Source organism: Phyllosticta citriasiana (genome assembly GCF_038021145.1).
Source record: "Phyllosticta citriasiana strain CBS 120426 chromosome Unknown IWZ02scaffold_28, whole genome shotgun sequence".
In the NCBI taxonomy this organism is placed as follows: Eukaryota; Fungi; Ascomycota; class Dothideomycetes; order Botryosphaeriales; family Phyllostictaceae; genus Phyllosticta; species Phyllosticta citriasiana.
Genome location: NW_027117305.1, coordinates 109,691 through 137,386, shown reverse-complemented (window position 1 = coordinate 137,386; position 27,696 = coordinate 109,691). Strand labels below are relative to the sequence as shown.

The 27,696-nt window shown below is 57.8% G+C and overlaps 12 protein-coding genes across 12 annotated transcripts; 7 read left to right on the top strand and 5 right to left on the bottom strand.

The window, feature by feature from the left end:
• Window positions 1–71: 71 nt before the first annotated feature.
• On the top strand, window positions 72–674 carry IWZ02DRAFT_495483 (uncharacterized protein; the record flags this gene model as incomplete). Its single annotated transcript, XM_066770145.1, has 1 exon — window positions 72–674. The coding sequence occupies one exon, from the start codon at window positions 72–74 to the stop codon at window positions 672–674; it is 603 nt and encodes a 200-aa protein (XP_066617397.1).
• Window positions 675–1,069: 395 nt separating this feature from the next.
• On the bottom strand, window positions 1,070–2,003 carry IWZ02DRAFT_387520 (nucleophile aminohydrolase; the record flags this gene model as incomplete). The annotated part of the gene is made up of 4 exons (XM_066765551.1): window positions 1,070–1,200; window positions 1,253–1,671; window positions 1,732–1,934; window positions 1,980–2,003. 4 exons carry the CDS (start codon window positions 2,001–2,003, stop codon window positions 1,070–1,072), a joined length of 777 nt encoding a protein of 258 aa, XP_066617396.1.
• Window positions 2,004–2,232: 229 nt separating this feature from the next.
• IWZ02DRAFT_466660 (transcription factor protein) lies at window positions 2,233–4,581 on the top strand. The gene is made up of 4 exons (XM_066768512.1): window positions 2,233–2,414; window positions 2,463–2,988; window positions 3,030–3,221; window positions 3,269–4,581. Exons 1-4 carry the CDS (start codon window positions 2,318–2,320, stop codon window positions 4,110–4,112), a joined length of 1,659 nt encoding a protein of 552 aa, XP_066617395.1. The 5' UTR covers window positions 2,233–2,317; the 3' UTR covers window positions 4,113–4,581.
• Window positions 4,582–6,664: 2,083 nt separating this feature from the next.
• On the bottom strand, window positions 6,665–8,616 carry IWZ02DRAFT_387500 (transcription factor PAP1-domain-containing protein; the record flags this gene model as incomplete). The annotated part of the gene is made up of 3 exons (XM_066765548.1): window positions 6,665–6,830; window positions 6,879–8,074; window positions 8,128–8,616. 3 exons carry the CDS (start codon window positions 8,614–8,616, stop codon window positions 6,665–6,667), a joined length of 1,851 nt encoding a protein of 616 aa, XP_066617394.1.
• Window positions 8,617–9,722: 1,106 nt separating this feature from the next.
• Window positions 9,723–10,680, top strand: IWZ02DRAFT_387509 (uncharacterized protein; the record flags this gene model as incomplete). Its single annotated transcript, XM_066765549.1, has 3 exons — window positions 9,723–9,776; window positions 9,834–10,545; window positions 10,595–10,680. 3 exons carry the CDS (start codon window positions 9,723–9,725, stop codon window positions 10,678–10,680), a joined length of 852 nt encoding a protein of 283 aa, XP_066617393.1.
• A 1,751-nt stretch (window positions 10,681–12,431) lies between these two features.
• Window positions 12,432–14,292, bottom strand: IWZ02DRAFT_387485 (Aldehyde/histidinol dehydrogenase; the record flags this gene model as incomplete). The annotated part of the gene is made up of 3 exons (XM_066765546.1): window positions 12,432–13,131; window positions 13,270–13,802; window positions 13,873–14,292. The coding sequence occupies 3 exons, from the start codon at window positions 14,290–14,292 to the stop codon at window positions 12,432–12,434; spliced, it is 1,653 nt and encodes a 550-aa protein (XP_066617392.1).
• A 486-nt stretch (window positions 14,293–14,778) lies between these two features.
• On the top strand, window positions 14,779–15,197 carry IWZ02DRAFT_472642 (uncharacterized protein; the record flags this gene model as incomplete). Its single annotated transcript, XM_066768973.1, has 2 exons — window positions 14,779–15,072; window positions 15,123–15,197. 2 exons carry the CDS (start codon window positions 14,779–14,781, stop codon window positions 15,195–15,197), a joined length of 369 nt encoding a protein of 122 aa, XP_066617391.1.
• A 560-nt stretch (window positions 15,198–15,757) lies between these two features.
• IWZ02DRAFT_472641 (Extradiol ring-cleavage dioxygenase, class III enzyme, subunit B) lies at window positions 15,758–16,723 on the top strand (the record flags this gene model as incomplete). The annotated part of the gene is made up of 3 exons (XM_066768972.1): window positions 15,758–15,901; window positions 15,955–16,473; window positions 16,517–16,723. The coding sequence occupies 3 exons, from the start codon at window positions 15,758–15,760 to the stop codon at window positions 16,721–16,723; spliced, it is 870 nt and encodes a 289-aa protein (XP_066617390.1).
• Window positions 16,724–17,231: 508 nt separating this feature from the next.
• Window positions 17,232–19,148, bottom strand: IWZ02DRAFT_472640 (X-Pro dipeptidyl-peptidase protein; the record flags this gene model as incomplete). Its single annotated transcript, XM_066768971.1, has 9 exons — window positions 17,232–17,322; window positions 17,389–17,447; window positions 17,519–18,043; window positions 18,066–18,155; window positions 18,241–18,420; window positions 18,502–18,606; window positions 18,668–18,735; window positions 18,798–18,904; window positions 18,955–19,148. The coding sequence occupies 9 exons, from the start codon at window positions 19,146–19,148 to the stop codon at window positions 17,232–17,234; spliced, it is 1,419 nt and encodes a 472-aa protein (XP_066617389.1).
• A 494-nt stretch (window positions 19,149–19,642) lies between these two features.
• Window positions 19,643–21,728, top strand: IWZ02DRAFT_438033 (uncharacterized protein; the record flags this gene model as incomplete). Its single annotated transcript, XM_066766690.1, has 2 exons — window positions 19,643–20,155; window positions 20,190–21,728. The coding sequence occupies 2 exons, from the start codon at window positions 19,643–19,645 to the stop codon at window positions 21,726–21,728; spliced, it is 2,052 nt and encodes a 683-aa protein (XP_066617388.1).
• A 1,248-nt stretch (window positions 21,729–22,976) lies between these two features.
• On the bottom strand, window positions 22,977–24,616 carry IWZ02DRAFT_428723 (Alpha/Beta hydrolase protein; the record flags this gene model as incomplete). Its single annotated transcript, XM_066765938.1, has 2 exons — window positions 24,180–24,616; window positions 22,977–24,058 (listed from the first exon to the last, which is right to left on the bottom strand). Exons 1-2 carry the CDS (start codon window positions 24,322–24,324, stop codon window positions 22,977–22,979), a joined length of 1,227 nt encoding a protein of 408 aa, XP_066617387.1. The 5' UTR covers window positions 24,325–24,616.
• A 537-nt stretch (window positions 24,617–25,153) lies between these two features.
• Window positions 25,154–27,100, top strand: IWZ02DRAFT_472639 (uncharacterized protein; the record flags this gene model as incomplete). The annotated part of the gene is made up of 7 exons (XM_066768970.1): window positions 25,154–25,501; window positions 25,540–25,647; window positions 25,714–26,004; window positions 26,039–26,649; window positions 26,690–26,817; window positions 26,903–26,907; window positions 26,951–27,100. 7 exons carry the CDS (start codon window positions 25,154–25,156, stop codon window positions 27,098–27,100), a joined length of 1,641 nt encoding a protein of 546 aa, XP_066617386.1.
• Between the last annotated feature and the right edge of the window lie 596 nt (window positions 27,101–27,696).

Genomic DNA, 27,696 nt, shown 5'->3' with positions numbered 1-27,696 from the left:
GACGGCACACGCGACGACGCAATCACAGAAGGCGGAGGCGGCTTCATTCCAGAACATGAGGGAGAGGCTTCATGCCCGACACACCTTTATCCAAGGAGCAACAGGACCCCTCTACCGAAGAACGCGAGGACCCCTCTCTGTTCGGCGAGGGAGGCGGGCTTTTCCCAGACGACGATGACGCTGGAGGTTTCGTCAGGGAAACAGACGACCCGCCGCCGCCGCCGCCGCCGCCGACAGATTCGTCAATTCTCAATGGCAAGGTCAAAGGTCTAGCCGTCGAGCCGGTCCATCAAGACACTAGAATGAACCCCGCCGAGGTCACCTCACAGCAGGACGCCCTCTCAGCGACATCACCAGCAGCAACGGCAGCGTCCAACGGCGCCAGCGCCGAGCTCGACCATCTAGACCCTGCCAAGGGCTCAACAACGCAGCAGAGTGGCGAGGCGATCAATGATCCGGCCGCCGCAGAGCCAGACGGCGGCCAAGATGAGCATGCACAAGCTATCGTCGTGAGTCACGACGAAACCACCGGGCCACAAAGCCCGCAAGAGCCACCAGCAAAGGGAGAAATGGTTGACGGTGGAATGGTCGACTCGGAGAGCGAGAGGGATTCGCTGCCGTCGCATGATCCGGGAGACGAGGACGCGGAGCCCGAGTGGCTGTTGAGCGATTGATGAGGATCCGGTTCGGTTCGGATGGGTATGGTTTGTGTTTGCAGCAAGATGGATGATGGATGGGGATCTTGGGTGGGTTCTTGGATTATGATGGGTATGTAGAATAATAGAAGGAAGCTTCCTTGGTCTTGTCATTCATTCAGCATTCGAGGTTTCAAGCGCACGCGCTCTTGGTTCGCCGCTGTGTGCCAAGTGACGCGTTTCGACGTCGCCGGCTGCATCAAAACGAGATGAGGCGCATGGAACAGCCAAGCGCACTCCTGAGGTGGTGGCATGCTTTTTAGACCAACCGTCTTTTATTCATTTCGTGTGAGAATTGCTCTTGACCCTGCCATTCATGCTGCTGCTGCTGCTGCTGCTCTGTCTGCGGTCTAGGCTTTCGCAGTGCTGCCAAATCACTCCTCCATCTCAGCGTCGCTGACCTTGGCCAATCCGTGCTCCTTGAGCAGGGCGTCAATCTCCTCGGCACTCCACAAGTGGTGGTACACCTTGCCGCTCTTCGTCCTGCCGACCGTGGCAAACTCGACTGGATGCCGTTAGCTACATGCTCACTCTCACAAATGGTTGTGTTCACGTACTCTTCTCGCTGCTGAGCTTGGTCGAATCCATCGTCTTGCTCAGCACCTTGACGGCCAGGCCGCACGCCTCCTTCAAGTCACATTCCTCCTTGTAGTCTTGCTTGAGCAAGCTCTGGGCGCTGGCGTTGTTTGCGCCGACGCTCGTGGCCTTCCACCCGCCGTAGTTGCCCGAGGGATTGCTCTGGTACAGCTGGAACTGGCGCTGGGGGTCGTAGCCGGCGTAGATGAAGGACACACCAAACGGACGTAGCCCACCGTGTTGCGTGTAGCCCTGCTTCAAGTCGCATAGCCGGCGCACCAGCTGCTCGCACGGAATGTCCTCGTTGTACGTCAGAAGGTAGCGCTGCGCGGCCTGCCGGGCGTAGTTGATCAGGATGTTGGCGTCTGCCGTCATGCCAGCAACTGCGCAGATCATGTTGCTGGCGCCACAATTGTAAGCATGTCATCTAATGGGCCTCTCTCCGTCCGCGTAAATGTACTCATTGAGGATGTAGAGCTTCTCCGCCGATGTGTCCTGCTCCAACAGCTTGCTTGTGACCTTGCGCTCCGCTGCCAGGACGATGCCATCCTTGGCGAGAATACCGAGTGCTGTGCCGGCGTGCGAGATGGCTTCGAGCGCGTATTCGACCTGGTACAGGCGGCCCTCGGGCGAGAAGATGGTCGTCTGCGAGCTGCGTGTAAGCTACGGCCGCGGAGAGGATGGCGAGGCAAATTGGGACGAACTCACTCTCGAATCGTATCTCCGGGACATGTTGCAAGGATTTTGTGCAGGGCGGGGACAAGGTAATGAAGGAAGGAGGAGAGGGAGGCTTGATGAGTGGTGGTGTTGTGTGGAAAGCTGCGTTGATGTCGAAGGCGGCGAGCTCCAGGCAAGCTACCTGACGACGCGCCGCTCCAAGTCGTGGCCGCTGATTAAGGCGGCCCGCACGCAAAATGGGAGCCTCCAGCGGCCACCCTTGCTCTCCGTCGACCCCGGCCGCGCCAAGACTGCTGCAGCGTCACTGCTACTGACTTGCTCTGTCCGACACTCTGATCTTTTACTCGTCCTCTCCACCTCCCAGGAAGATGCTCCAATCGACTTATAAGCCGGCGCTCAAGCCTCCAGTACCATCCGCCCAAGCTCCCCTTCCTCCAGGCTGGACCGAGCACAAGGCACCCTCCGGTAAGCAACCGCATTGAAAAACATCAAGACGGCCTTCTGACTTCCCAGGCCACACATACTACTACAACCACGAGACCAAAAAGTCTACCTACCAGCGTCCGAGTGCTGCTGCACCCCAAGCAGCTCCGCCTCAGCCTCCTACCGCGCCATCTTATCCCCACAATGCTTTTCCTGGCGCACCACCATACCAGCAGCCAGGATTCAACCCACAGTTCGCCCGGCAACAATTCCCAGGGGCTCGAGGTGGGCGCGGAAACTTTCGAGGAGGCCATCATCATCAGGACCGCCCGCGCCATGAGCCAAAGGACCGGCCCAAGCACAAATACAACATACCCGGATGTTCGCCATGGCTACTCGTAAAGACAAAGTTGGGCAGACGATTTGTCCACAACCCGGAGACGAATGAGAGTTTTTGGAAGTTTCCGCCGGATGTCATGAAGGGAGTGATTGAGTTTGACCGGATTGAGCGCGAGAAGAGGGAAAGAAGAGAGCGCGATGAGCCAAGCGATGTCGAAGAGGAAAGAGAAGCCGCAGCTGCTTTGGCTGCGGAGGATGGTCAAGGGACAGAGGCAAAGTGGTCCCCAACGCTTCACGAGAAGATAAGGGTTATGACAGCGATGAATATGAAGAGGTCGAGGTCACCGACGATGAGGACGCGGAAGAGGGAGACGGACCTTCAAAACGGCAAAGGACTGATGCGGAGGACGAGGAGGAGGCTGTTGAATTCAACGAGGATGATATTGCGTGGCAACTTGAGGCCATGGGCCAGTATGGAGATGCAGACGATGCTGGGCCGACGAAGACCAAGTCATGGGCGAAGGCGAAGATTTGCCATTATCTGAAGAGGATTCCAGGGCTCTCTTTAGGGACATGCTGGAGGACCATCATTGCAACCCATTTTGGACGTGGGAGAAAATCATCGAAGAAGGGCGAGTCATTGCTGATGACCGCTACACCGTCCTCCCCAACATGAAATCCCGTAAGGAGGCATGGGACGACTGGTCGCGCGACAAGGTGCAGTCGCTCAAGGAGCAACGCGAAAAGGCAGCGAAGAGAGACCCAGCAATCCCATACCTGACGTTCTTGCACAAGCACGCAACGCCGAAGCTGTACTGGCCAGAATTTCGGCGAAAGTACAAAAAGGAGCCCGAGATGAAGGACCCCAAGCTGCTGGACAAGGACCGCGAAAAGTGGTATCGCGAGCACATTGCGCGGCTCAAGCTGCCCGAGAGCACGCGCAAGTCGGACCTCTCGAGCCTCCTCAAGTCGATCCCGCTGGCCCAACTCAACCGCTCCACGTCGCTCGCCGCGCTACCGTCTTCGCTGCTACGAGATCTACGCTACATTTCCCTGCCATCGTCTGTCCGCGACCCGCTCATCGAAGCGTACATCTCGACGCTGCCACCAGCGCCGGAGCCGACGGGCCAGTCTGCTGAAGAGCAGGAGCAGGCGGAGCGTAGGAAGATGGAGAGGGAGCGGCGCGAGAATGCGCTGGCGGAGCGCGAACGCAGAGTGCACGAGGAGAAGCGCCGCCAGCAGCGCGACTTGGCGTACGGCCGCGACCGGCTGCGAGAGGAAGAGGGCGAGTTGGATCGAGCCATGAAGGTGGGAAAGGAGGGGTTGAGAGCGCAGCTGCAGGGGCTGTCGACGGACGACGATGATGCGAAGAAAGAGGATGCGCAGGTGGAAAAGTCGTAGTGGTGTCTGTCTGCTGCCGTGGCTGGCTGCGGACGACGACGACGCTGTCCACCGTCCACCAATTGACTGATTGATTGAGCAATTGAGCATGCATTGGGCTGGCTGTCTGACTAAGTACCTTCATCCCTTGTCTGGTATTTCCCCCAGCTCATCCGCACCGGCAGCGAAGCAGTGACGTGCAAAATGCACAACACAGCTATACCAAACTCTTATACATACAAAACAGGACCTCCCTGTAAAGGCAGACGGTCTACACACACCATGTCGATCTCCCCATGTGCCCCCTCCACGCCTCCCACCCCCTGACCACCCTTTCTCATCGTCGTCAACGTGTGGGACACACCCACGCAGCATCAGACCACCAACCCACCTTCCCACCCACCTGCATAAAAAATCCAGACAAGACAGGAGAGAAGCTACCTACCTACCTATCCATCCATGCATGCATGCAAGCCCACCACATTGCCCCCCCCCCCCCCCCCCCCCCCCCCCCTCCCCCACGCTCGCTGAATGAAACACAAACTACTTATACAGACACAACTATATGTGCATGTACATAGTTTCTTACCTACCGATCGATGCAGTCTAGCTAGCTAGCTTGCTGGCAGGCTGTGTGCAATGTAGCAGCAGCACCACCACCAGCGCCCCCCCCAAAATGACCACCAACTAGCCACCCCACGCCCACGCTCATGCGCCTCTTCTTCGGCACAAGCATAGATACATGGCACACATCCAAGCAATCGCCTAGGTTTTGCCCCCGCCGCGTCTCTTGCGCGCGGGCGCACTAGGGATGTGGTTGGACAGGTGGACAGGTGGACAGGTGTGTAGCTCACCTACCTACCTACCTACCTAGGCCGGCTTAACCCAGCAGCACAACTTAACACAGCCAACTCCATCATCTTGCACAGCAGCATGTAGACAAGCAATTGCCTGCTGACCGTTGGTTGGCCAGTCAGTCGGTCGGTCTTCAAGCAGCGTGGTGGCTATGAGACAGGGAATATGGCGGCATGTGGGCAGCAGGGAGGGAGGGCTGGGGCATTCATCGCCGACAATGACGACGACGACGACGACGACGACGACGACGACGACGATAAATAAACGGCGTGCCTGTGCTGTTATAGGTTGAGAGAGTTGATGGTGATTGGTTTATGTAGTAGTTATTGTATTGTATTGTTTTTTGCTTGACAGCTTGAACTTGAACTTGAACTTGCCAAGTCGCAGCGACGAAGAAAGGGAAGGGAAAACAGAGTGCAAAGTAGCGGATCGGATTCGTAGTTAGTAGAAAGCTAGCTTGACGTTGCGCGCGAGCGTCAAGACAAGAACCCCATGAATGCAGTTGATCAATCAATCAATTATTTCGTCAGATAGATAGGCAGACCAGCGTACCGCACTGAATCTAGTCCACGCTACTCCCTCTGGCTGCTACGCTCCCGCGCCGCGCCTGTCACCGTTTCGTCCTGGTTTGATGACGTGCCTGCCCAGCTGCGTGCCACTAAGTCTGGCGGTTGACTCATGTTTGTTGGCGTTGATGTATCGCGTTCGGCGGTCGTAGTGGTGGCTGGGGAGAGAGCGTGGGAAGAGCTGAGCCTGAGTCTACCGAACATGCTTGTCCAGCGCAGGCTGATTAGGTGCAGTCAGAACAACAAAGTATGCCGGACTGCCGGACTGTCTTGTCAGATTGACGAGCAAATAGCCAGCCAGCGCATCGCATTCGTCGGGCCAATCGATTGACAATTTGAAGAGAAAAAGTAACAAAATTTCAAATGGGCTGAAGAAGCAAAGCAACCAAGCCCAAGCGCAAAAGAATTCAGGCGCAGTAGACAGACGGCTCCCAAAAGCCAGACAGGCAGACAGCACCACAGCAGTAGCAGCCAAAGCCAACGCCTCAAACGCAACCGGTGGAACGAAGCAGACAGAGAGTGGTCGATAGGTCGTTGATCAGGACTCGATTTTTGGATGAGTTCGAAAGACCGATCGCCTTTCTGCCCGTCCACCCACCAATATACAACAGAAAAAAGAACCCAAAGTAAACTCCTTGGTCCGTCTCTTGAGGGATGGAGAGGTTTCGAGTCTGCACCTGCATCCACTGAGTCGACATGATGTGACGTGACGTCATGAACATCAGGGGGTCGGCAAAAAGGTATGCGAGCAAAGTGAAGAAAAACGACGGAAAGGGCTCTCGATTTCATGACGATTCGATTCGACTGGGCAGGAAAGAGCAGAGTTGATTTGGTCGTCCATCATTTCGTGGTCATTCTTGTTCTTGCTTGTGTCTTGCTTGCTTGTAGCCATTGGTTGAATTTCCTCCCAAGGCTCTAGAAGAAGGAGTGAAAGGGATTACAATGTTTGGGATTTTCATGAAATTTCCCATGTCTCCCCGTCCATTCCATTGCTCCGTGAGGATGGCGCCGCAATTCTGGATATGAGAGGGGTATTCGTTGCAGTTGACTCCATGTGCCGAGAAGCGCCGTTTAGATGATGCCCAGTTGATTTGATTCGTTACCGTCGCGTATCTATGATACAGTCGTCGTCATCAACGTCATGTCTGCGCATCACAACACCGCGTTCTCCGGCAGGCGCTTGAGCGCGGCTTCGACATCCTTGCTGTCGACCACGACGCCGCTCTCTGAGCAGCGCGCTTTGGCACGCAGCTCCGTGCATAGGCCGTCGATGTCGATTGTGCCGTCCTTGAAGTCTTGCCGATTTTGAAGTTTGTCCCTGTGCAGTGTTAGTGTGCATAGGTACATGAACGACCAGATGACGTACCAAATCTTGTGACAGCTGAGGAGATTGTTCGGATCCTCGCCCGGAACAACCTCGTCATCATCTCCATCTTGAATCTTTTGAATGGCTTCCATGGGATTTTGCTTGTTGGCAGTTCCCGGCGTCGGTCCATCGCCAAAGTTGAAAGGACTTGTGGAAAAGTCTGCCGGGAAAGCGTCGTTGAAGAAGCCTCCAGTAAAGTCACCGTCGCCCACGACTGCGACTTGTGATTCGCGGTAGTCCCCAAACAGCGAAGGATTGAATTGGTTGTCGTTTTGGTTCGCCAGCCAATCGAGGCCAAAGTCATTTCCAGGCCTTTTTGACACTTGCGCCTGATGATTCGCAGCCAATGGAGCTGGCGTGCCGTTAGATTGGGACAGGGCGCGAGGGATGGGATTGCGGTGGTTGCCACAAGCTTCGTTCAACTTTTCGCAGAACGTGACCTCACCTTCGGTATTGCCATAACATGCGTATCCGTTTCCTTGCGCATCCTTGGTCTTTTCGTTGCCGGGCGAGTTATGACTCGGCTCTGGCGACGTGCCACACGATGAGTTGGCGCCATAGTTGGACACCGAAGATGCCGACGGCGAATCGTTGGACGAGTTTGCGTTGCTGTTGAACTGGAAGACGCGCCCGACTCCCGTCGAGCTGGAGACGCTGCCGCGCGGTCCGTTGAGCGTGGGCGATGCGTTGGCCGTGTTACCGGCGCCATTCGTGGATGGTGAGTGAAGGGAGCTAGAGCTAGTCACTGTGGATGCCTTGTCTGGCGACCGAACTCCGTTGGTGTTGCTGCTCGGACTCATACTTCGGCCAGCACTGTTCTGCCGGCCGCCCGCGGGAGTGTTGGAACTGGCCTTGGGCAGAGTGCCATTGTTGTTGTACAAGTGAGAGCCTGGAAGGCCGCCAAAACGAGGGAATTCAAATTGAAAGTTGTTGGCGCCAGGCGAGGCGTTCGAAAGAAGTGAAGGAAATCCAGATGGAGTCTTTCCGACGCCCGAGGCATTCAGCGACAAACGCTTCCGGTACTCCCGCAACTCCATTTGCAGTCTCTCAACTTGAGCGCGGAGCAGACCATTTTCATGATTGGTTGCATCCGACGCCTTTTCGAGCTCCTGAACCTTGGTCTCAAGGTCCTTCAAGTGCTTTTCCTTGCGCTCCCGAAACGCCCGCTGGGCCGCTCGATTCTGGGCTTTGCGTTTCTTGGCCACGTTAGCACAAATCACGACGACGCATCATCATCATCATCACTCACGGTTGTCGGCTCCGAAGTCAGCGGCTTTCTGCCGGGTTTCTTTGCCTGCTTCTCCTCCCCTTCCCGACGCTTTGGGTCTTCATCATTCTCCTCAGGGGGAGTTTTGCGCTTCTCGCTCGACTCGCCGTCAGGAGATCTTTGATTTCCCTCCCCGGGCAGACCACCGATTAAGAGGTCGCTCGTCTCGTTAGGATCGAAGTCAAAAGTGCCGTCGACGTCCAAAAACTCGCCGTATGGGCTTTCTTCCAAGCCAAACGCGCCAAATTCCGAGTCGGCGCCCTGTTGCGGCGATGTAAAGAATGCAGGGTCCATTCCGTCGAGAGAAAATCGCTGTTGCGAATTGCTATCGGACTTTTTGTTTTGCGACGAGTATGACGCAGACTTTCCGGGTTGGTTGGCCGAGTTGGAGTTGAGCGCAGCCACCAACAGATCTTGTTGATTTGGAGTGAGGTAAAGGTTCGGGTTGAATTGGTTGTTGGCGCTTGCCATGATAGGGATCGAGTCAGGCCAGAGGAAGAATTGGTCGGAGTGAAGCAGAGACAAATTTGGATCCGTCAGTTGTCCCGAGTCGGCGAGGCACACGGATGGAGCATCCGCAAAGGCGAGCGCAGCGGTTAAGACCCTACTGCTCACGGTCGTCAGTGGGCAAATAAAAGAGGCTGTGGGCAGAAGGTGGATTGATTCAGAGCGAGGCGGTGGTGACGTTGAGTTGACGAGGAAAAGTCGGGGCAGTGCCGGAGAGCTCGCGTACCTCGAGGGCCTGATGGATTAGGGAAGTTGGTGCCAGAGGCGGGGCTTTGAGCGCAATGATGGTGGCTGCTGGAGGCGGATTTGGGCAGAGACGTCAGAGATGCAGGCAGAGTTGAAGACGTTTGTCGGCGGAGGGCGGAGGGGTGGGAGAGAAAGACGCATGTCAGATCAGAATGGTCTGGGCTTTGGGCCTGAAGAGGAGTAGCTCTGACCGTGTTGTAGCGGCCGGGAGGGGGGTATGAGCAGTGGAGATTGGCGGGAAGGTCGTGGAAGGCTGCAAGCTCGGCCTCGGACTCCTGCTTGGTAATCGGAGCTTAGGGCGGCACTGGATTCGACTAGGGCTGAGCTGCTGCTGCGGCCATGTGGAGAGCGGAATGGCGACTGCGACTGTTATGCTGGGGGAGTGTGGAGGAGGATTGAGGACGCTTGTACATACGCCGTCACGCTTCACAAAGAGACGAGGCTGGAGTCTGTCCAGAGCAGAGCAAAGAAGAAAGCAGAGCGGAGGTCCACCCAGGCACCTTGGCTATGCCCGGGCCGCATCGGGCCCGGCGGTGGCAACGGAAAAGATGCCGAATTTCCCCCGTCCATCACGTGTGGCCATGCTATCTTATCGCCGCGTGACCGCTCCAGATCTCTTCTGCGCTAGGCCGCATTTGGCTGGCGGCCCGCCTGTCTCATCGTCGCGAGCCACGGCCCAGCGCGCCTCCCACCAATCCACACCCTCTCCACGCCTGCGCCAACAACACGTCTTTTCGCCCGCCTGCGCTGCGCGTCTCCAAATCTCTCCGGTAACGTCTGTCTGTTTTGGGCTCTGCTCCCCCGCGATCGGAACTGAAGGGAAAATGAGTAGCAACATTCAAGAGATCGAAGATTCGATTCAGGAGTTTGCCCGCCAGGTAACTTGTCTCACTCGCGCGCCCCTACGTCACCTGCCTGACTCTTGATCTCTCTAGCTCGAAGAAGTCAATGCCAAGCTCGAGATCCACCCCAATGATGCCGATCTCGAGTTGAAGACGGAGCTGGAGTCGGGCGTCACCGAGTTGCGCACTCTTCTCGACGAGGAGAAAGCACGCCTGCCTGTCCCCAAGGCCCCGTCGCCGCCCGTTAAGGAGAAATGGTCTCGGGAAAACCACCCTGCCTTCAAAAAGGCCGCCCCATCGCCAGCCGACGAAGAGTCCTCTGCGCCGCAGACTTACAAGGTCAATGACATTGTGCTGGCCAAGTGGAAGTCTGGCGACAGGGGGTTTTACCCAGCCAAAATCCTGAGCATCACGGGCTCGTCCATGTCCCCAACGTACCACATCAAATTCACCCAGTACCCGGACACGGAGAGCCTGGCATCGCATGAAATCAAGCCCTTTGCCAATGACAAGAAGCGCAAAGCTGATGGCTCACCAGTCACGCCGACGGCAGCTCCCACGCCTCCCAACACCTCGGGTGTCATTTCTGCTGCAGCCAACATTGACCCCGTCCTCGCCAGCCAGGCCCGCAAGGAGCCCAGCAAGGTCAGCGACGGGCCAGCCCGGCCGGCCAAGATCCCCAAAAAGGTCAAGGCTACCAAGGAGCTGGAGCAGAGCAAGAACAAGTGGCAGCAATTTACCCAGCAGGGCAAGGGCAAGAAGAAGGAGAGCATGTTCCGTCTGGGAACGAGCGTCAACGCAAGAGGTAAATCTTCCACCAGCGCCATTTCTCAAAGCGTAGCTAACTCCTGTAGTTGGCTTTACAGGCTCTGGCCAAGAGATGCGCAAGGACCCCACGCGCACGCGTCACATTTACCAGCAGGTAGAAGACGACAACTGAGCACACGACATTCTTCGGGACTGCGGCGGCAAGGCGCACGGCGTTTAAGGAAGGCGCAATGGGTGTGGGATTCGGGGTTTTGGAGCACTGGTCGCGAACGAGTATCCCAAAGCTGAGCTGGGGAAGACATGAGAGCACTGATACTGATCATCGACTGCAAGACTTAGGACAACATCTCGGCTTGGCGTCTGCTAGCCTCGAAATTCTCAGAGCTTCTGTTTGACTGCTCGATCGACGAGAAAAAGAAATGCAACGGTGGTGCTAAGTCTTTTTCATTTCCTTCTTGGATTGGTTTTTTGCTTGCTTGCTCGCATGTTGCATTGATCATGTCGTCTTGCGTGCGGGTCTAATGTGCTCTGTATGGTTGACAGGTCCTCCGACTCGACAGTGCTGCTGCTGCTGCCGCTGCAGAGAAATCAGATCCCCTACCTAACTAACATGCACCGCAACAATTCAAAAGGCAGATGCAGCGTAATCAGGATCTCCATTTCTTGTTTGACAAATGGGAACTGAGCCGGCGGTCCTCGACGTACCTACCCGTGTACTAATAAGCTCTGACCTCGGTTAAGAAGAGCACTGATATCAGATGTTCCCTGTCGCTGACCAAGCTTTCACTCTGACCCAGCGTGCAAGCAGTGCGTAAGCCTTGCCTGACCTACCTGCCTGCCTGCCTGCCTACCTGCCTGCCTACCTGCTTACCTGTCTGCCTGCCTGTTTGCTTGTCAAACCCGCCACGGCAGTCGTTGGTCAACCGTTCGTCAGCACTCCAGTCCAGTCCCGTCCAGTCCCGTCCCGTCATTCAGACAGACGCGTCTGGCCTCCCGTCGTCATCTTGTGCTGCCTTCACTCCCTGGCCTTTGCTTACCCACCCGCCTTCCCCTCTCTTGCCCCCTTTTTCCGTTGGATGACTGGCTACCGTACTATTTCTATCTATCTGTCTGTCTGTCTGTCTGTCTGTCTGGCTGACTACGTGAACCTATCTGCCCGCGCCATAGCTAATGCAAAAGCTGCGTGCCATTTGACCCTTGCCGCTGCTCTCTCTTTCTCCCTTTTCTCTCTCTATCTCATTTGATTGCTATGACGCTTGTACGCGGGCACGCATGCAGAGGATTTATCTTGCTGACTTGTGCATGTAAGCTTGCTCGTTTGCATATTTGCATATTTGCATGTTTGCACATCTGCACATCTGCATGCAAGACGAAGGGATGGAAGGGAAGGGAAGAGATGAGATGAGACGAGAGATGTGGAGAGATGAGAAGGGGAAGTGACAAGATGGTTTATCGACAGATGAATCTTTTTCGCCAGGAAGACTGATAAGGTAGTTTACCTGTGCGCTAGCTTGGCACAGACAGGCAGGTAAAGTGCGTGTGTGCGTGCGTGGCTAACTGATGACGCCAGACCCAAATGCAGGGAGGGAGGGAGGTAAGGTAGGTAGGTAGGTAGGTAGGTTCGTTAAGGTGGATGCAGTGTGTTGCTTGCGGTGTTTTGTATTGTATTATTATTGCATTCCATTGTGTATGCTGCTTCGTTCATGACAGACAGCTACATTGCCTACATACACTATGCTATGTACGGTACGTATGGTACGTATGATACGCGACGACAGTACAGACAGTACAGACAGTACAGACAGACAGACAGACAGACAGACAGACAGACAGACAGACAAACAGACGGATGGATGGATGGATGGATGGATGGAGCAATTAAACAAACTAACAAGATCCCATTCCCATTCCCACTCTCAACACTCACCTCGACGCAACCAAAGCCCCCCAAGCCCACCGCCCCCCAACCCACGCCGCAGCCACGACGCCCACGAGCACCGGTCCGGCCGTCAGACTCAGCCCGATCAGGATGCCCTGCTCGAAGAAGCCGACGCCTTTCTTGTATTTGCGATTCGGCGGCAGGGGCGCCGTCGCTTGCCGCGCGAGTGATTGGATGGTTGATGATGAAGAAGAAGAAGAAGAAGAAGAAGAAGAAGAGGTGGTGGTGCCGGTGGGAGAGGAGAGGAGAGACAGTATGGTGACAGACAGGGGCGACGCGGCGGCGAAATCGGGGTGCGGTGTTGTGAAGAGGGTGGGGTCGTAGGGTGGTGGTGGGGCGGCGGATGTGGATGAAGATGGGGAAGAGATGGCAGTAGCAGCGGAAAGGGAAGACGGAGTTGGAATCGCTGGCCCCAGCAGCTTCTCGCTCGGCACGTGGTTGCTGAATGTGGCGCAGGCGCGCACGAATTGCGCCGCGTATTTGGCGTAGGCGGGCGCGGCGAAGAGGTAGGCGGCGAGCGGGAGCTCTTGTTGTTGTTGTTGTTGCTGGTGGTCTTGTGTTGAGGTGGTGGGTGTGCTGAGCGGCCGGTTCGACACGTCGATGGCGTCGTCGAGCGAGGTTGTGGCGTGGACGGCGAGGAGACGCGTTGAGATTTTTTGCGGCTGGGATAGGAGCGGCGATGTGCTGCTTTTGTTAGCTGGGGGCCGGCTGCTGTTTGGCATGTGGGACGAGGGGTGAACAGGGGGAGCTTAGGGGTTAATCAAGAGCTTGGGATTGGGAGGGAATCTTGGGGACAAAGTGACGATGATTGGAACGACTCACCGACTCTCAATCTCGACAACAGCACCATTCGCGCCAGACGTGACGATGCGCACGCCTTCGGCCGCCTTGAGCTCCGCCAACTCTGCGTCGTCCTTCTCCCGGCGCGGCTTCACGTCCCCGTTGGCGACTCCATTGGCCTTTCCGCTGCCATCCGTGGCCAAAAACCGAATCGTCTCGCGCACCGCCGCCTCCAGAAACGCCGTCTTGACAAACTCGTTGACAAGCACCAGGTCCGGCGCGTACGGGCTGCGGCCGCCAAAGGCAAAGCGCGCGGCAACCAGATCTCTCGCCGCGGCGGCGACGTCGGCCGTGCGGTCGACGATGGCGAGGACGCGCGCGGCTGTTGGCGAGACGATGTCGTGGGGACGAATGGGCACGTTGTCGCGGACGCCGTTCTGCAGTACTTGGACTGTGGTGGACGGGTCGAGGGACGAGGGGTAGCTGGGCGTAATGGCGTAGACGTCTGGATCCAGTGCGGCTTTGAGGATGGTTTGAAGGACGGCGGGGACGCGGCGGAGCGTCGTTGTTTCGAGCTGAGTTGGTGTTAGCACCGTATTCTCCTCGTCTGGCCTGAAGCTGAGAAGTCAAAGTGCTGCTGCTTACCTGCAAAACGACGCAATTGCCCGCGGCAATGGCCGCGGCTAGAGCTACGAGAGCCGAGTAGAAGAGCGTGTGCGCCGTCGGGTCTACATAGACAATGCCCACGGCGTCGCGTCTGTCGGCGGCGTCCTTGCCGTGCTTGATGCGGTACTCGTCGTCGAGGCTCCTCTGCGGGTCGAGGCCGGCATACTGCTGCTTAACAGCCGACAGTGCCAGATAGAACTCGAGCTTGGCCTCGGTGGGCGTGTTGCGCGGGGCGTCGTGCTCGATGGCGGGCAGGGCGTCCTTCTCGTGCTGGACGAGGACGCCGTGCAGGGCGCGAAGCTGGTCCTGTCGCCAGAAGATGTTGGCGAGGCGGCCATCGGTGGCGGTGGATTTGACGCGGGCGAGGTCGTGTGCTGTGCTGTTTTTGACGTCGGCCATGATGATGGTGCTCAGCGTCTACCAGGCACTACTGGTCAAGCGACTGTGATATCCTGCTCTTTATTTTGTTTCTTCTCTTGTGCTCTTCCCAGCTTGCGGACAGGGAAAGATATGCAAGAAGCCGACGATGTTCGGGCCGGGTGGGATCAATTGAAGAAGAACGAAAGCACAAGGCCGAGAGCCATCAGCCATGATTAGTCGTACGTACAGTAAGTAGTACATCCAGTACTGGAGGCTGGAGGGCACCGGGGCTGGCTCCCCACATCCCGAATGCGGGGCAATCACCCGCGAGCCGTGCACCTGGTCCTCGTCCTCGTCCTGTCTGTACCAACTGAGCTGACAAGAGATGCTGGGCTACAGATTCATCCGCCGGGTCGTCGCGTCTCCTTGAAGACTCCATTCTCCCAACTTAGATCGCAGTCAGTCCATTTTCCCATTCAACAATCATCTCTCCGTCCATCTCTTCGCCGGCCAACTACCGCCACTATGTCTGTCACCACCACCCAAAACTCGGCCGTCTACAACACGCACAACGTGCTCGCCGACTACGAGATCCACCACAGCGTGCGCGGCGAGAACACTCACGTCGCGCCGCCTCCTGAACCTCATCCGGCTGTGCCAGGCGTGCGCAACCCAGATGACTGGCCAACCGACCGCCGTCGCATTCCCGACTACCGTCCCATCAACTATGAGCTCGACATGGTGCCCCGCCGGACCTATCAGAATCCAGCAGAAGGTGTTTTCGTCTACATGCTCTTTTTGGGCGTTCGAGTTGAATCAGTGAGTGTGGTTGTGCATGGACCGAGTAATTGCTCGCTAATGCCCCGTAGAACGCATCCAAGATTTGGCACGCGACAATGGGCAAGTTTTGGGATGTTGGCTACAAGATTGGAGGCGAGTGGTAGTGTGTGGTGGGGTATTCAAGCGTTGAATCATCAGTGTCGAGGCAGAGTTCATACTTCTTAGAAAAACGTAAAGCTGTTCCTTCATCTTCCAATCAATGTTGAAGCAATGGAAGCTTATTGTTCGTGCAGACAAGCTCAAAACGATTGCGGGTCCCCGGCAGATGACGCTTTCTTCCCTGTTCAGTCTACAACGACACCCAAAAAACTGCCGACACGACGACCCACACGGGCGTCCACACGGAGCCCAAGACAGAGCGAAACTTACCAAGTCGGATGAGCAGCACCAAGTCTCTCGGCGCTTCCATTCTGGCTCGGTTCCACACTCGCGTCAGCCGCTCCCCCTCGCGCATCTCGGCCCCACACTGGACCACACCAACGCCACCATCCGCCAACCTGTAGCTTCCGTCGTCAACTAGCGCCGCACCCACCGCACCTCTCTGACCGGCCTCAGCTCGTCAAATAACTCTTGCGATGCCTCGTCCACGGCCGCCAAGTCTGTGGGTCGTTGGAGAAAGTACCTGACAAAACTACCATCAACCTCCCTCACCACCTCCACCACCATGCCGGCGAATAATCTCACCCCCGTACACTTCTTCTCTCATGGCTCGACCATGATGCTGGGTGAGGCGTCCGAGTCGGCCGACTACTGGAAAAAGTGCGGCGACGAGGCCCTCGCCCACGGTATCAAAGGCGTCGTCATGATGGTATGTCATCAACCCCCCAACACTTCCAAGCAACACCTCTAACAGTACCCCAGGGCGCGCACTGGGACGCTGACGCCGACCGCGTCGAAGTCGCCATGAACCCCAAGCCCAACAAGTCCCCCGTAGCCTACGTACACCCCTCCAAATACGTCGACTACGTCCTCCAACCGGACCTCGCAACTGGCGAACGCTGCATCCAACTGCTGCGCGCCGCGGGCTTCGCGGCCGAAGGCAACCCAACCTTCGACTGGATCCACGACACGTACCTCGTCCTGATCCGCATGTTTCCCGGCGGCTGCCCGCCGACGACGCTCATCAGCATGAACGCGCGCTTCGACCCGCACTACCACGTCAAAATCGGGGCAACGCTGCGCCAGCTGCGCGCCGAAGGCTACCTGCTCATCGGCTCCGGCGGCGCCGTGCACAACCTGTACCGCAACGTGTACTGGCCCATGGTGCGGCACGCAGACAACTTCGCGCAGCTGACGCCCCCCGAGCCCGCGTCCCTCGACTTCCGCCAAGCCGTCGAGGACGTGTTCAAAAACAACTCCGGACCCGATCTGCGCAGGGCGGTCACGCGCCTCATGATGCATCCCCAGGTATCGCGGTGCCCAGGCTACCGATGATCATTTCATGGCCATCATGTTTGTGGCGGGTGCGGCGGGTGATGAGAGGATAGAGGCGATTTTTGGCCGCTTGATGGCCGAGACGTGGGAGTTGACTAATATGTGCAATTCGCAGTTTACCATTGGCGTGTGGCCGGATCAGCGGCCTGCGGTGGTGGCGGCGGCGGCGGCGGCGGCGGGTGAGTCGGCGGCGTAGGGGAGCGAGGGAGTGGAATGCAGATGTTGTTCTGATGTCTTTTTCTGTCCGTCTGTTTCCTTCTTTTCTGTTTTCAGCTATCGTAGCGGCTTCATGAAGTCTCCTTTTCTTATCAGCCAACAGCACAGACATGTCAAAAAGATCGGTCCACTGCCTCCCGTAACTATTCATCCTCCTGAGCCACGATCAACACTTCCTCCTTGAAAAGTTCCCCCCTCCCCTCCTACGATTTCAGACGAACGAACAGGCGGGGCGACAAAAGGAACCAAGTCTGAACAATGATAAAGGAGAAAATTTTCTTATTTCTAATCTGCCAATACTGCACGAGGTCACCGTGACTTTGTTTGTTTCCCTTTCTTTCCAACCCGCCAACGTGCGTCTATGTCGATTCCAATCAGGCGGGAGTCGGGACGAGAGCGACACCCAAGCGCATCGTATATTCACCCACCCTTCCCTCCCTTCTCGGACTCATCCAGCTCACCAGACAAGACAGGCAGACGGACAGTATCTATTTGGGCGGAATGACGGGCAGCGTGACATAATTCGTATACTTGGGCCCGAAGGAAATGTGATTCATGCCGCGGAGTTTCTGCTCGGACCTGTAGCGCATCAATCAGTCAACAACAAACGGCCGCGACGAAAGACAAAAAGGGTGAAAAACGTACCTATCCTCAGGATGATCGTGCAAAAAGATGCCGCTGCCCTGCGTGTCGCCGCTCGCCACCTCGAGCACCAGCCCGCGCCCCCGGCTCCAGCACCACCTGCGTCGGCCAGATCTCGACGTCGACGCCGTACACCCTCGCCCGGGATGACGGCGCGCGCGTCCGCCCGCGTGTACTCGCGCCACGGCAGGTGCGCGCGTGTGCTTGGGGTGCGCCGGGTTGGTCTGGCGCGCAGGCTGACGCGCAGCCAGCCCTTGGTCAGCGGCACGGGGTCGCCCGCCGTGCCCGTGTAGAAGACCTCGTTGCCCGCGGGCGAGATGTGGCGCAGCGTGAGGAAGAGGTCGATGTCCGGTGGGCGTGGGTCGGTTGGGTCGGCCGTCATCGACACGTTGAGGTGCGCGACGACGTTGCCCGTGATATCGGTTTCGGCGGTGAAAGGGGCCGTGTGAAGGAGATGAAGAGGGCTTCGCCAGGCTGCCCCAGAGCTGGGTAGCTCAGTTTCTTGTATGGCTGCGGGCTCGGCTGGCGCTTCGGGCGTGAGGCTCTCGTCTGGCGTGAGGTAGAAATTTGTCCACTGCGTACGCGCAATCGGCCATTCGTTCTCGGTGCGCCGGGCAAAGGTGCGCTCAGCTGCCGCGTCGTTGAAGCCTACGTCGCCCTTGCGCAGCACAATGTCGTACGGGCGGCACGGCGCCCTTTTTCGACCATCCCACGCGGTCTTCGCCCTTGAGGAACGCGTCTAGGAAGCTGCGCTGCACCTCGACCTCTTCCTTGTAGTAAAAGGGCAGGTCATGGCGTCCGGTTATCATGCGGAGGTATTTGAATTCGGAGCCCGCGTTGACGAAGCCCCTCGACATTGCCGCGCAGGTGCAGCAGGATGCCGCCCCAGTTGCCCACCGAGAGCAGCGGCACTTGAATGTCGGCCATGTCATACTCCTTGGACGCATAGTACAAGTCGTCGCGGAAGTGGATGTTCAGGGTGTCAACGTTTTGGTCCTGGCGATTCTTGGCCATCTCCTCCTCCGGCAGGTCGCCCTCGAGCGTGTCCGGTCCCCAGTTGCGCGCCGCGCGGGCCGGGACGCCCATACTGATTCGTCACGACCTGGCGAGTCCCACCCAGAAGCGGATGAAGGCGTTGGACAGGATCCCGCCGTGCCGGCAGCGGTCTCGGTAGTAGTCCGACATGCCCTCCCAGGGCACAATGGCCGACAGACCCTTGGGCTGGCGCGCCGCCACGCCGCCATTGCGATCCGGCAAAGTACGAGATGCCCAGCAGGCCCACCTTGCCCGACGACCACGGCTGCTCGGCCGCCCCACGTCGACCACGTCGAAAAAGGGCTTCGCTGGTGCCTCGAGACATGGTTGTCGAGCAGGCCCGGCGACTGTCCGGTGCCGCGCTCATCGGCGCGGACGACGGCGTAGCGCGTGCGAGGTCCAGAACTTGGGATCTGGCGTCTCCCCTGCCGAGTGCTCGGAGCGGTGCTCAGGATTGACTTCGGCGAATGATTTTGGGTGAAAGCTGGACAGCCGTTGAGCTTTACTTCCAACAAATTTGGAGGCGTTTCTTACTCTTTGTAGGGGAATGTCTTTGCCGTACGGTCCGTATGTGACGAGGACGGCACCCTTTCCGAAGTTTTTGGACGGTAGACATTGCAGCGAACGAGCCCCTCGCTGGATTTCAGCTTGATCGTGGCATTCTGCTCGTAGACGTACGGAAACGACGTCTCGTCCTTGCGGTAAATATCCTTGATTTGGTTTGGCATGGTGGCTTTGAGAAGGACATCAATTGGCCGCGGGAGATTGAAAAAAGTTCATCTCATATACAGAGCCAGGGAGCTGTAGCTACCCCTCAGCTTACACGCGCGGCGACTAGGTACGTAGCTATCGGACTTTGGCGAGCGTGCGAGTGCCGCGTCAGAGCCATGTCATCGGGATGTGGGGGGTTCCGTGGAAGCAGCTGGCTGGCGAGAAGCGGTCCGCAACCGAAGACGCGATGTGGACCTGAGGGCAGCTAGGACTGGAGCGGTAGGAAAATGATGCGCATGCCTGGGTCAGCGCTAGCTGGAGACGGATGGATGGCCTTTTGAGGTCGGCAGGAGGGTCGAATTGAGATGTTCAGGTTCGGCGACATGACGGAGTTTAGCTTGACAAGGGCCCTGGCGCGTTGGCACGCGTCGCGACGCGTCGCGGATGCCAGGAGGGCGCTTCTCCAACCACTGTCGATTCTCAAGTCAACAGACCATCTCCTTTGGACGCAATGGCTCCTCGCACTCGAAAACGCACACCAGAGCCAGAGGACTGGGTTCGTCCCACGCCGCGCCATGCAAAAGCCCCTCCCACTCGCTTTCGTTCAGCCCGAGCTCCGCGAATTAATGCCGCACGATACCGACAGTCGACGCTCACCCAAATCGTGCCCGAAGTTTCGTTTCTATCGAGAGGGCCGGCGGCCGAGGAATCCGAGGACGAAGAACAAGCACCTCGGCCGGTAAAGAGGAGGAGACGTCGCATAGGGCCGTCGCAAAAGACGCTTACGCAGATTGGATGGATAAATCATATTGTGGTGCCGTCTGATGACGAGGAACAAGAGGAGGAAGGCGGAGACGGTGAAAATGAGGGAGAAGAGGGCTTTGAGAGCGAGGTTCTGCCCTCAGACGACGACGAGTACGACGAGGTCGTTGGCGGCGAGCAAAACGAAATCGACGACGCCGAGGACGTGTTTTTACGGGCTTTTCTGACGACGGAGAGAGCCTTCAGCAAGACAAGCTTGATGGTGGAAACTATACGGAGCAAATGATTCGCCGCAGACTCCTCGTCGACCCCGACCGCGCGAGATTCCGTCGTCGCAAACACCGCCAGTCAGCGCCATTGACGCATTGTCTGTCCTGCGAAAGCGAGCAAGGTACAATCAGAGGTCGCCTCTGAAAGCGCCATCGACAAATGGGGATCAGGGACTTTGCAAGGAGCAAGAACGAGCGAAAATGCCACCACCCAAACTTCCCACCCCGGTCCAAGGACGACGCGTGCGAGTGGCATTGGACTCGAATGTAGTCAAATTGGCACCGGCACTGCTTTCAGAACGATCACACGTCTCAGACTCTCAGGATTTGAGTGACGAAGATGGATTTGAGGCAGCGAGTCTAAGTGGCGTAGCCATTGGGCAAGAAACACAGGCTATGATCCATCGGATAGATGCTGCCTGTGGGCCAAACCCGTCATTGCAGAGCACACTACTCAGAAATGGAGCAACGTCTGAAGTGGGGTCGAGATCACCCAGTCCAAGCCAGGCCAACAGGTCCTTCAACTTTGACGAAGAGGACGGCGCAGATGCCGCTCCGAGTGCTGCTCCTGCGAAAAGCTCTCCTATTCTCGGCGAGGAATTCCAAGGAAAAGAAGTCCGGGAGGAGGAATGCCACCAAGAGCCTGATATCGAGAAAAAAGCAGGCGATGACGAAGAGGCTGAAGAAGATGATGATAATTATGACGAAGAGGATCATGGATTCCCAGCTTCCTCACTCCTTATACCACGTGCGCCTCCCCCAACCCAAGCAACGCCAACGTACACGCCGAAGCAAGCATCGCATGCCTCGCAGCCCTTTGCGCTGCAGCATCCCTCCCAAGTCAGCACCGTAGCCGAAACAACACAAGCGACGCCGCCACGACGACGACCAACGCCCACGCAACGAGAAAGGGCGCGCTCGCAGAAGACGCGGCGGACGCAGCGTGTAGTTGGCGACGCCGAATGCAACGAGAATGCCACGTTGCGTGGGATAGGAATGTGTTCGCAAGCCTCGACGACGGACGACCCGATACAGTCGCAGACGCCAAAGGCGCAGCAGTGTCGATCCCAGCAGTTTGATCGCATCCCCGAGTCGCCGCTGGGCAATCCCAATGCCTCCTCTCATTCGAAGACTTCGCACGCCTCTGACCGACAGTCGCGTTCACGCAAACCGCCTAGACGCTCCTCTCCTTCTCCCTGTTACTCTCCCACAACTTCGCCTCTACACGCTCCCTCTTCTTCCTTCCCTCAACCTCCGCCCGCCCTCCTCCTGACATCGTCGCCTACATCGCCATCCGGCTCTACGCGCAACAGACGCACAAACGGCTCGGACGGCAGACGACGCCTCGAATTGTCTAGTGACTCCAGCGGCGGTGGTGGTGGAAGATGTAATGGTAGTGGTGTGAGCGGCAGGAGCGGGCTCGCGTTCGACGGCAAAGTCCTTTCGGCAACGCAGATGCTCCCCGAGAGCTTGATGAACTACTCGCTGCCGCTGCCGCCGGCGGGTTGGGATGCGGCGTCGTCGTGGACGGCGGAGGAAGAGGGAGGGGAAGGGGACGAGCGGTAGGGGGAGGGGTCAGCAAAGGGAATAGGAGAGCATACCTAGGACGGGAGTGGAAATGGAATTTTTTTTTTTTTTTTTTCGTCTTTTTTCGTTAGTCTGACAGACTGGCTGGATGGCTAGCAGCAGCATGAGAGGACTGTAGCAGATCACGGCATTATACCACATCAGCATCAACGGAAGCAGCATTTCGTAAAGCATAGATACCTACCGTAGGTATACAGCATCATTACATCCGTGACCTCACTAGCGCCGTCACCACCCACCCACCTTGCACCTACCTACCTACCTACCTTCTTGCTTTCCTTGTACCTACGTCCTCGCAGCATCAGCACCCCCAACCAATGACAGGCAGATAATAACGATAGAACCACACAGTCAGACAGACAAACAAACAGACAGACCCTAGACGAACAAGCACTGACACGACTACGCTCATCAAATACCAACCCACGCACCGTCTCGCTTGCCCTGTGCTGCCAAACACGAAAAATTCAAATGGAGCCGCCATACGACAAACGATAAACGATAAACGATAAACGATAAACGATAAACGACAAACGATAAACGATAAACGAAGAGTAGCACAGCAGGTAATAGACAACGGACATCGGGCAGCGGACAGCGGACAATAGACGGACGGACGGACGGGCAATCAGTGACAATTGCACCTCACAAACACATCCATCTTTGTACAGTAAAAGAGCCAGCGCAGCGGAGAGGTTGCATCCGGTATCTAGAGTTGTGCCATCCATTGGTTTCGATATGCCGATGTGCCGATACCTATGCTGCGAAGGGCTGGTGCGGAAACGGCGGGAGCACGGCTGGACTTGGCGGGTCGGCGGGTTGCGTTGGAGGAGTTGGTGGCGAGGAATGCACGGTATATGCTTAACTGCCTATTCAGGGGGAATTGCGTTGTGAGGGTAACGTGTTTGATGGTTGGCGAAGTTGGTCTAGGGTGCTGTGAAGGGGTAGAGGGCTACGGTGCGTCGTCGTCTATTGATACTGATGCGCGTCAGGGGTATATTGCAAAGGAATCTCAGTGCCGCCCGCGTTTCCAGCTCAACTACCTAACGACCGAACACGCGCTACATGGCACTACGCCCCCTGACAATGCAGCTAGCGCTAGTTGCCTACCTGACCTGCCATCCTCCCTCGCTACCTACTTGCTTGCATACATAGACGCGCCAGCTAGCCACCACTGCCGCGGCTCGCGTCGCAACATGCACGAGTGCATACCTGACAACTACCTTCCTACCTTTCCCTGGCCAAGACATCGCGAAACCACGCGCCGAGGGCCTCGACCTCGCGGCGCCAGTCCTGCGCGCGGTGCACGCCGCTCCAGTGACCAATGCCCGGCCGCAGCAGCAGCGCGCAGCGGTTCAGGGCCTCGTCGCGCGATCCGCCGCTGTCGCGCTTGACGCTGCGCTGCACCAGGCGCGCCAGCTCCTCGGCCTGGTCGCGCAACGGCGATGCCTCGCCCGCGCTGACGCTCATGACGGGCAAGCGTAGGCCAGCGGCCGTCGGCGGGTACGTGCGGTAGGAGCGGCGGCGCGGCTCGACGGTCGCGCGGAGCCCGTAGTATAGTGAGGGCTGTTGCTCTTCGTCCCAGTCGGACGCAAAGGCGTCGTCGGACTTGGGCGGCGCGGTGAAGGCCAGGCCGGGCGTGCGCAGGAAGTGGATGGGCGAGGCAAAGGGGTCGAAGTAGCCGTCTTGGTCGTGGAAGAGGGCGGCGCGGGCGCGTGTCACGGCGGCGGCGGGCAGCGCTAGGTTGTCGCCGTGGGCGTCCCACGATGGACGGCGAGGTTGTTTGCCTCGACGGCGACCGGGGGCCAATGAGATGCCGGCCAGGTCTTGCAGCTGATCCAGGAAGCCGTCGTCGCCGTCATTGTTGTCTTCGTCGCTACGCGCGAGGTCTGGCGGCAGGATCCAGTCGACGAGGGGGTTATTGATGGCGGCGGCAGCGATGGCGGGGCCTTGGTCGTGGCATTCGGTTAGGGCGAGGGTGGTTGCCAGGTTGGCGCCCAGCAGTTCGCCACACACGCCGAGACGGGCAGACTTGTCGTCTTTGGCGACGAGGTTCTCCAGGACCCAGTCCCAGGCGGTCAGCACATCGTGGACGGGGGTGGGATAGCGGTGGGCTTCGGCGAGGCGGTAGTTGACGCAGACGAGGGTTGCGCCTGAGGCGGCGGATAGGGCTGCCACAGTTTGGACCTCGTGGTCCGGGCGAGCGTGGTCTGGGAGCAGTGGGCCCGCGGGGAGATAGAGCAGGATGGGAGAGTGTGCAGGCGAAGCTGGCGATGATGATGATGATGGCGATGATGACGATGACGGAGCTGACGGCGGCGGGAGGATGCTAGATGGCAGTGCATGCAGTCAGCGTCGGGCTGTGTAGGTATTTTGGAAATGGAGTTGCAGCGGCACCTCACCTCAGGCGAATGGAGCCGTTGGATCGACAGGGCACAGTAACCGAGTGGCAGTTGGGAGGCGCGATAAGGTGCACACCCCGCACCTGACTCGCGCGGCCAGCGACCAGGAATTTGCACAAAGGTGGGATGCGCCGTGGTAGCAGACGCAAGTGACAGGCGACGGGCGGCTTCATTGCTGGAATTCGGAACTGGAGAACTGAACTGGAAAGTGGCCGGTAGAAAGTGACGGCGCGAGCGATAACTAAACCAAGGTAAGGTAGGGAGGGCCTGGCCTGGTGCGAGGGCCAAAGGCCAAAATTGCTGCTGCGCCGTGGCCATGGCAGCTCCACAGCAGACAGCAGGGCCTGCAGGGCCTGCAGGGGGCGACTGGATTGCTTGCCTGCCTGCCTGCCTGCCTGCCTGCCTGCCTGCCACAGCCTGAGCCTGCCACTGCCCTACCTACCTACCTACCTTCTCTCACTCAACCTCTCTCTCTCCCTCTCTCTCTCTCTCCTCTCTCTCTCTCTCTCTTAACCTCTTCCACTCTCCGCTCAACCTCCTGCGAACCCCTCGTCCTCTTGGCCCTGCGCTTGTTCCCGCCTCTGCCGTTGGCCGTTTCATTTAATCCGTAACAGGCAACGTCGGACGGCCTGGGTCTCACACTGCCTTGCCCCGCTACGGCTTCCCTCCGTCACTCCTTTGACCCTCAACCACCGGCTACACCTCCAACATATTCCTCTCGTGAGTCTCCAAGCCCACCGCGACGCGTCCAATTCTTCTAACTTTCTTTTCAGAGCCGCCTGCTGCCTGCACCGGCAGTCCTCTCCGCCCCCAGCCGCCTAACCCCATTTCTTGCCGTCGACGGCGCGCCTCGAGCCTCGAGCCCAACCACACCGCGCCCACGGCCTCCCATCATCGCTACAATATTGCACCTCTCTGCCCCTGACCCGCAGACCCGACCTGTCTGCCACCGACAGTCTCAATCCCTCTTTCCAGGGGTTCACACGCTCCCGCATCGCCACCATGGCTGAGGGAAGCCGGTTACGGGGCTTCTGCATCCTCCTGCGCAACCTCTTCCTCGCCGCCCTGCTCTACACGTGTATCCTCAGCATAATCAACCTCGCGCGGAACCCTTCGTCACGGCCCACTGGAAAACTTGGGATACCCGCCTTCCTGGGCAAGTCGGGCCCCGTCGATGTCATCAAGCCGACCAAGTCGGGCGTCAAGGTCAAGTTCGCTGGCTCGCCCACCAGCGTGACAATCAACCCGCACGCCAACGTCTTCAACCGCCCAGACAGCGCCGTTGCTGCCAAGGACGACTATCTTGGGCCAAGACCGCATGTGGATACTGAGGCCGATCTGAAACTCTTGGTCGAGGAGTGTGGGGCTCATACGCAGGGATTGAAAAGATGAGAAACGTTTTCGACTGTCTCGCGTTTTTTGCCAATGACGAGCACCGCTACTACAAGCTTCCGGAGCCAACGGCACGTGCCAGCGCCAGGACCCCGCAAGGCCGAGTACAACGACGCGGATGGCCATGGTAACAATTTGGACAAATATCTGCCCTGACCAACGCAACCAAGGCTTCCAAGGTCTCGATTGGATCTTGCCCGGGCCCCATCATTCCCTACCACGTTTACTGGACTGGTCCAGCAACGTGGAGGGTGGAAGTTTTTATCAAGAGTTATCTATACACGCAGAATCTGGCGTGCTCGCGCCTCTTCCTGTGGCTAGACGCGGACAAGAGGCCCAATGCCGTGGACGACATGCTGCACAGGGACCCCTTGTTCGCTCGCTTCCTGCCCCTGGTCGAGCGTGGAGACATCACCGTCAAGGCCTGGAAGTTTCCTCAGCGCATCCCGTTGCCCAAAAACGTCGACCACAATGACGGAGCACGCGTCTCGAGAGGCCGGCCCAACCCAAGGAGAGGTCACGATTGCGGATGGCGTGATTGAGGACAAGAATGGCCAGCAGTGGCTCTCACTGACCCCCAAGCAAATGACCTTTTTGCCCGTGGCCGTCTCGGACGCCATGCGTTTCGTCATTTTGCACATGTACGGAGGCGCCTATTTCGACATGGACGTCTTGATGCTTCGCGACATGCGCCCGCTCCTCCTGCCGCAAAACCACTCCTTTGCTGAGCGCTGGGCTGCCCACCCTCACCCTGGCGACTACAACACGGCTGTCATGTCCCTGACTGCCAACAGCTCCCTCTCGTCCTACCTGCTGCGCGGCGGTGTTCGCATGGGCCTCAACTTTCACCCGCGTGTCATTGGCCGCATGGCGTGGAAAGACGGACGCGACCAGGAATTTCTGATGCTCGAGACGGCCGCCTTTGATCCCATCTGGACCGAGTTCAACTGGGACCGCGAGGGTCGCTGCACTGTGCCCTGCCTCAAGGACTACAGCGCCGCATTCAAGGGCAAGACCAACTCGATAAAGGACGAGTGGCAAAGCTACGACGGCCCCCAACTCGACCATGTGGATCTCAGCCAGCAGCGGCCGAGGACGAGAATCCAGTCTCAGAACGTGGTCAAGGGACGTGGTCCGAGCGCTGAGCCTTCGAGGCCAGGATCGGATGCCCCACTCGGCTGCTGAACAACCTGGAGCGGACCACAGCGACTCGTTCACCGCTACTAGCGCCGAGGAGGCCGAGCTCAGGAAGAAGGGCGTTGTTGCCGACTATCGTCTGGAGGAGGACCAATATCCTCCCAACAACCGGACGCTTGAAACTTTTTCCGCGGCGCTTGGACATATCACATTCACAACCAGGTGAGGTTTTCGTCCCAAAGTGGACCATCATAAAGCTGACGATTCCAGTGGCTCAAACACCCCGAGCCTTCTTCTTGGATCAATGTGATTGAAATAGCGCACCGACGCCTTCTTCGCCGGCACCCGGACAAACCCGTACGGCGAGACTTGGGACGGCCGGACCTAATGCCCTATAATTTTTGGCCGGAGTTTGTATGAACAAAAAGAATAGAGAGTAGCAGCATAGTATAACGACCCCCCTGTACACAAAGAAGCAGCACGACATGAACATATTCAATTCTTCGCCGCCGGGAACGGTCCACCAGGCGCAGCGCTCCCCGCCGACTACGTGGAGCACGGATTCCTCTCCTACGACTTTGTTTTAATGCCCGGCTCGTGTGGCTTTGGACCTGGCTCGCATAACCATCACGCAATGGAGGTCTTGAAAGCCTCGTCCATTCATCTCTTCCGACCTGCAGGCGCCAGCTCGACCGGCTTCTCTACTGTTCGCTTCGAGAGGAGAGCTTCGAGAGGAGAGTTTTGAAAAGACGGGACCAGTCGTCGCCATTGGGCGGCGGGTTTAGGTCTCTGAATCTGTCTCTGTACACCGACCACATTCGCTTCGTTGCATCGTCCAGATTTTTGAGCATACATAACTCCTTTCTGGCTGTCTGACTGTCTGTACTACGTTCGCTTCGGATCTGTATTTGACCTTTTACTCTTTTCTCTCTTTTCAATCTCGTCTTTCTGGAGTCGGTTTCCGTTGTCGTCTTTGTCTGGCAAGCTCGCGCTGTTCCAGCCAGCCAGGTTTCGCG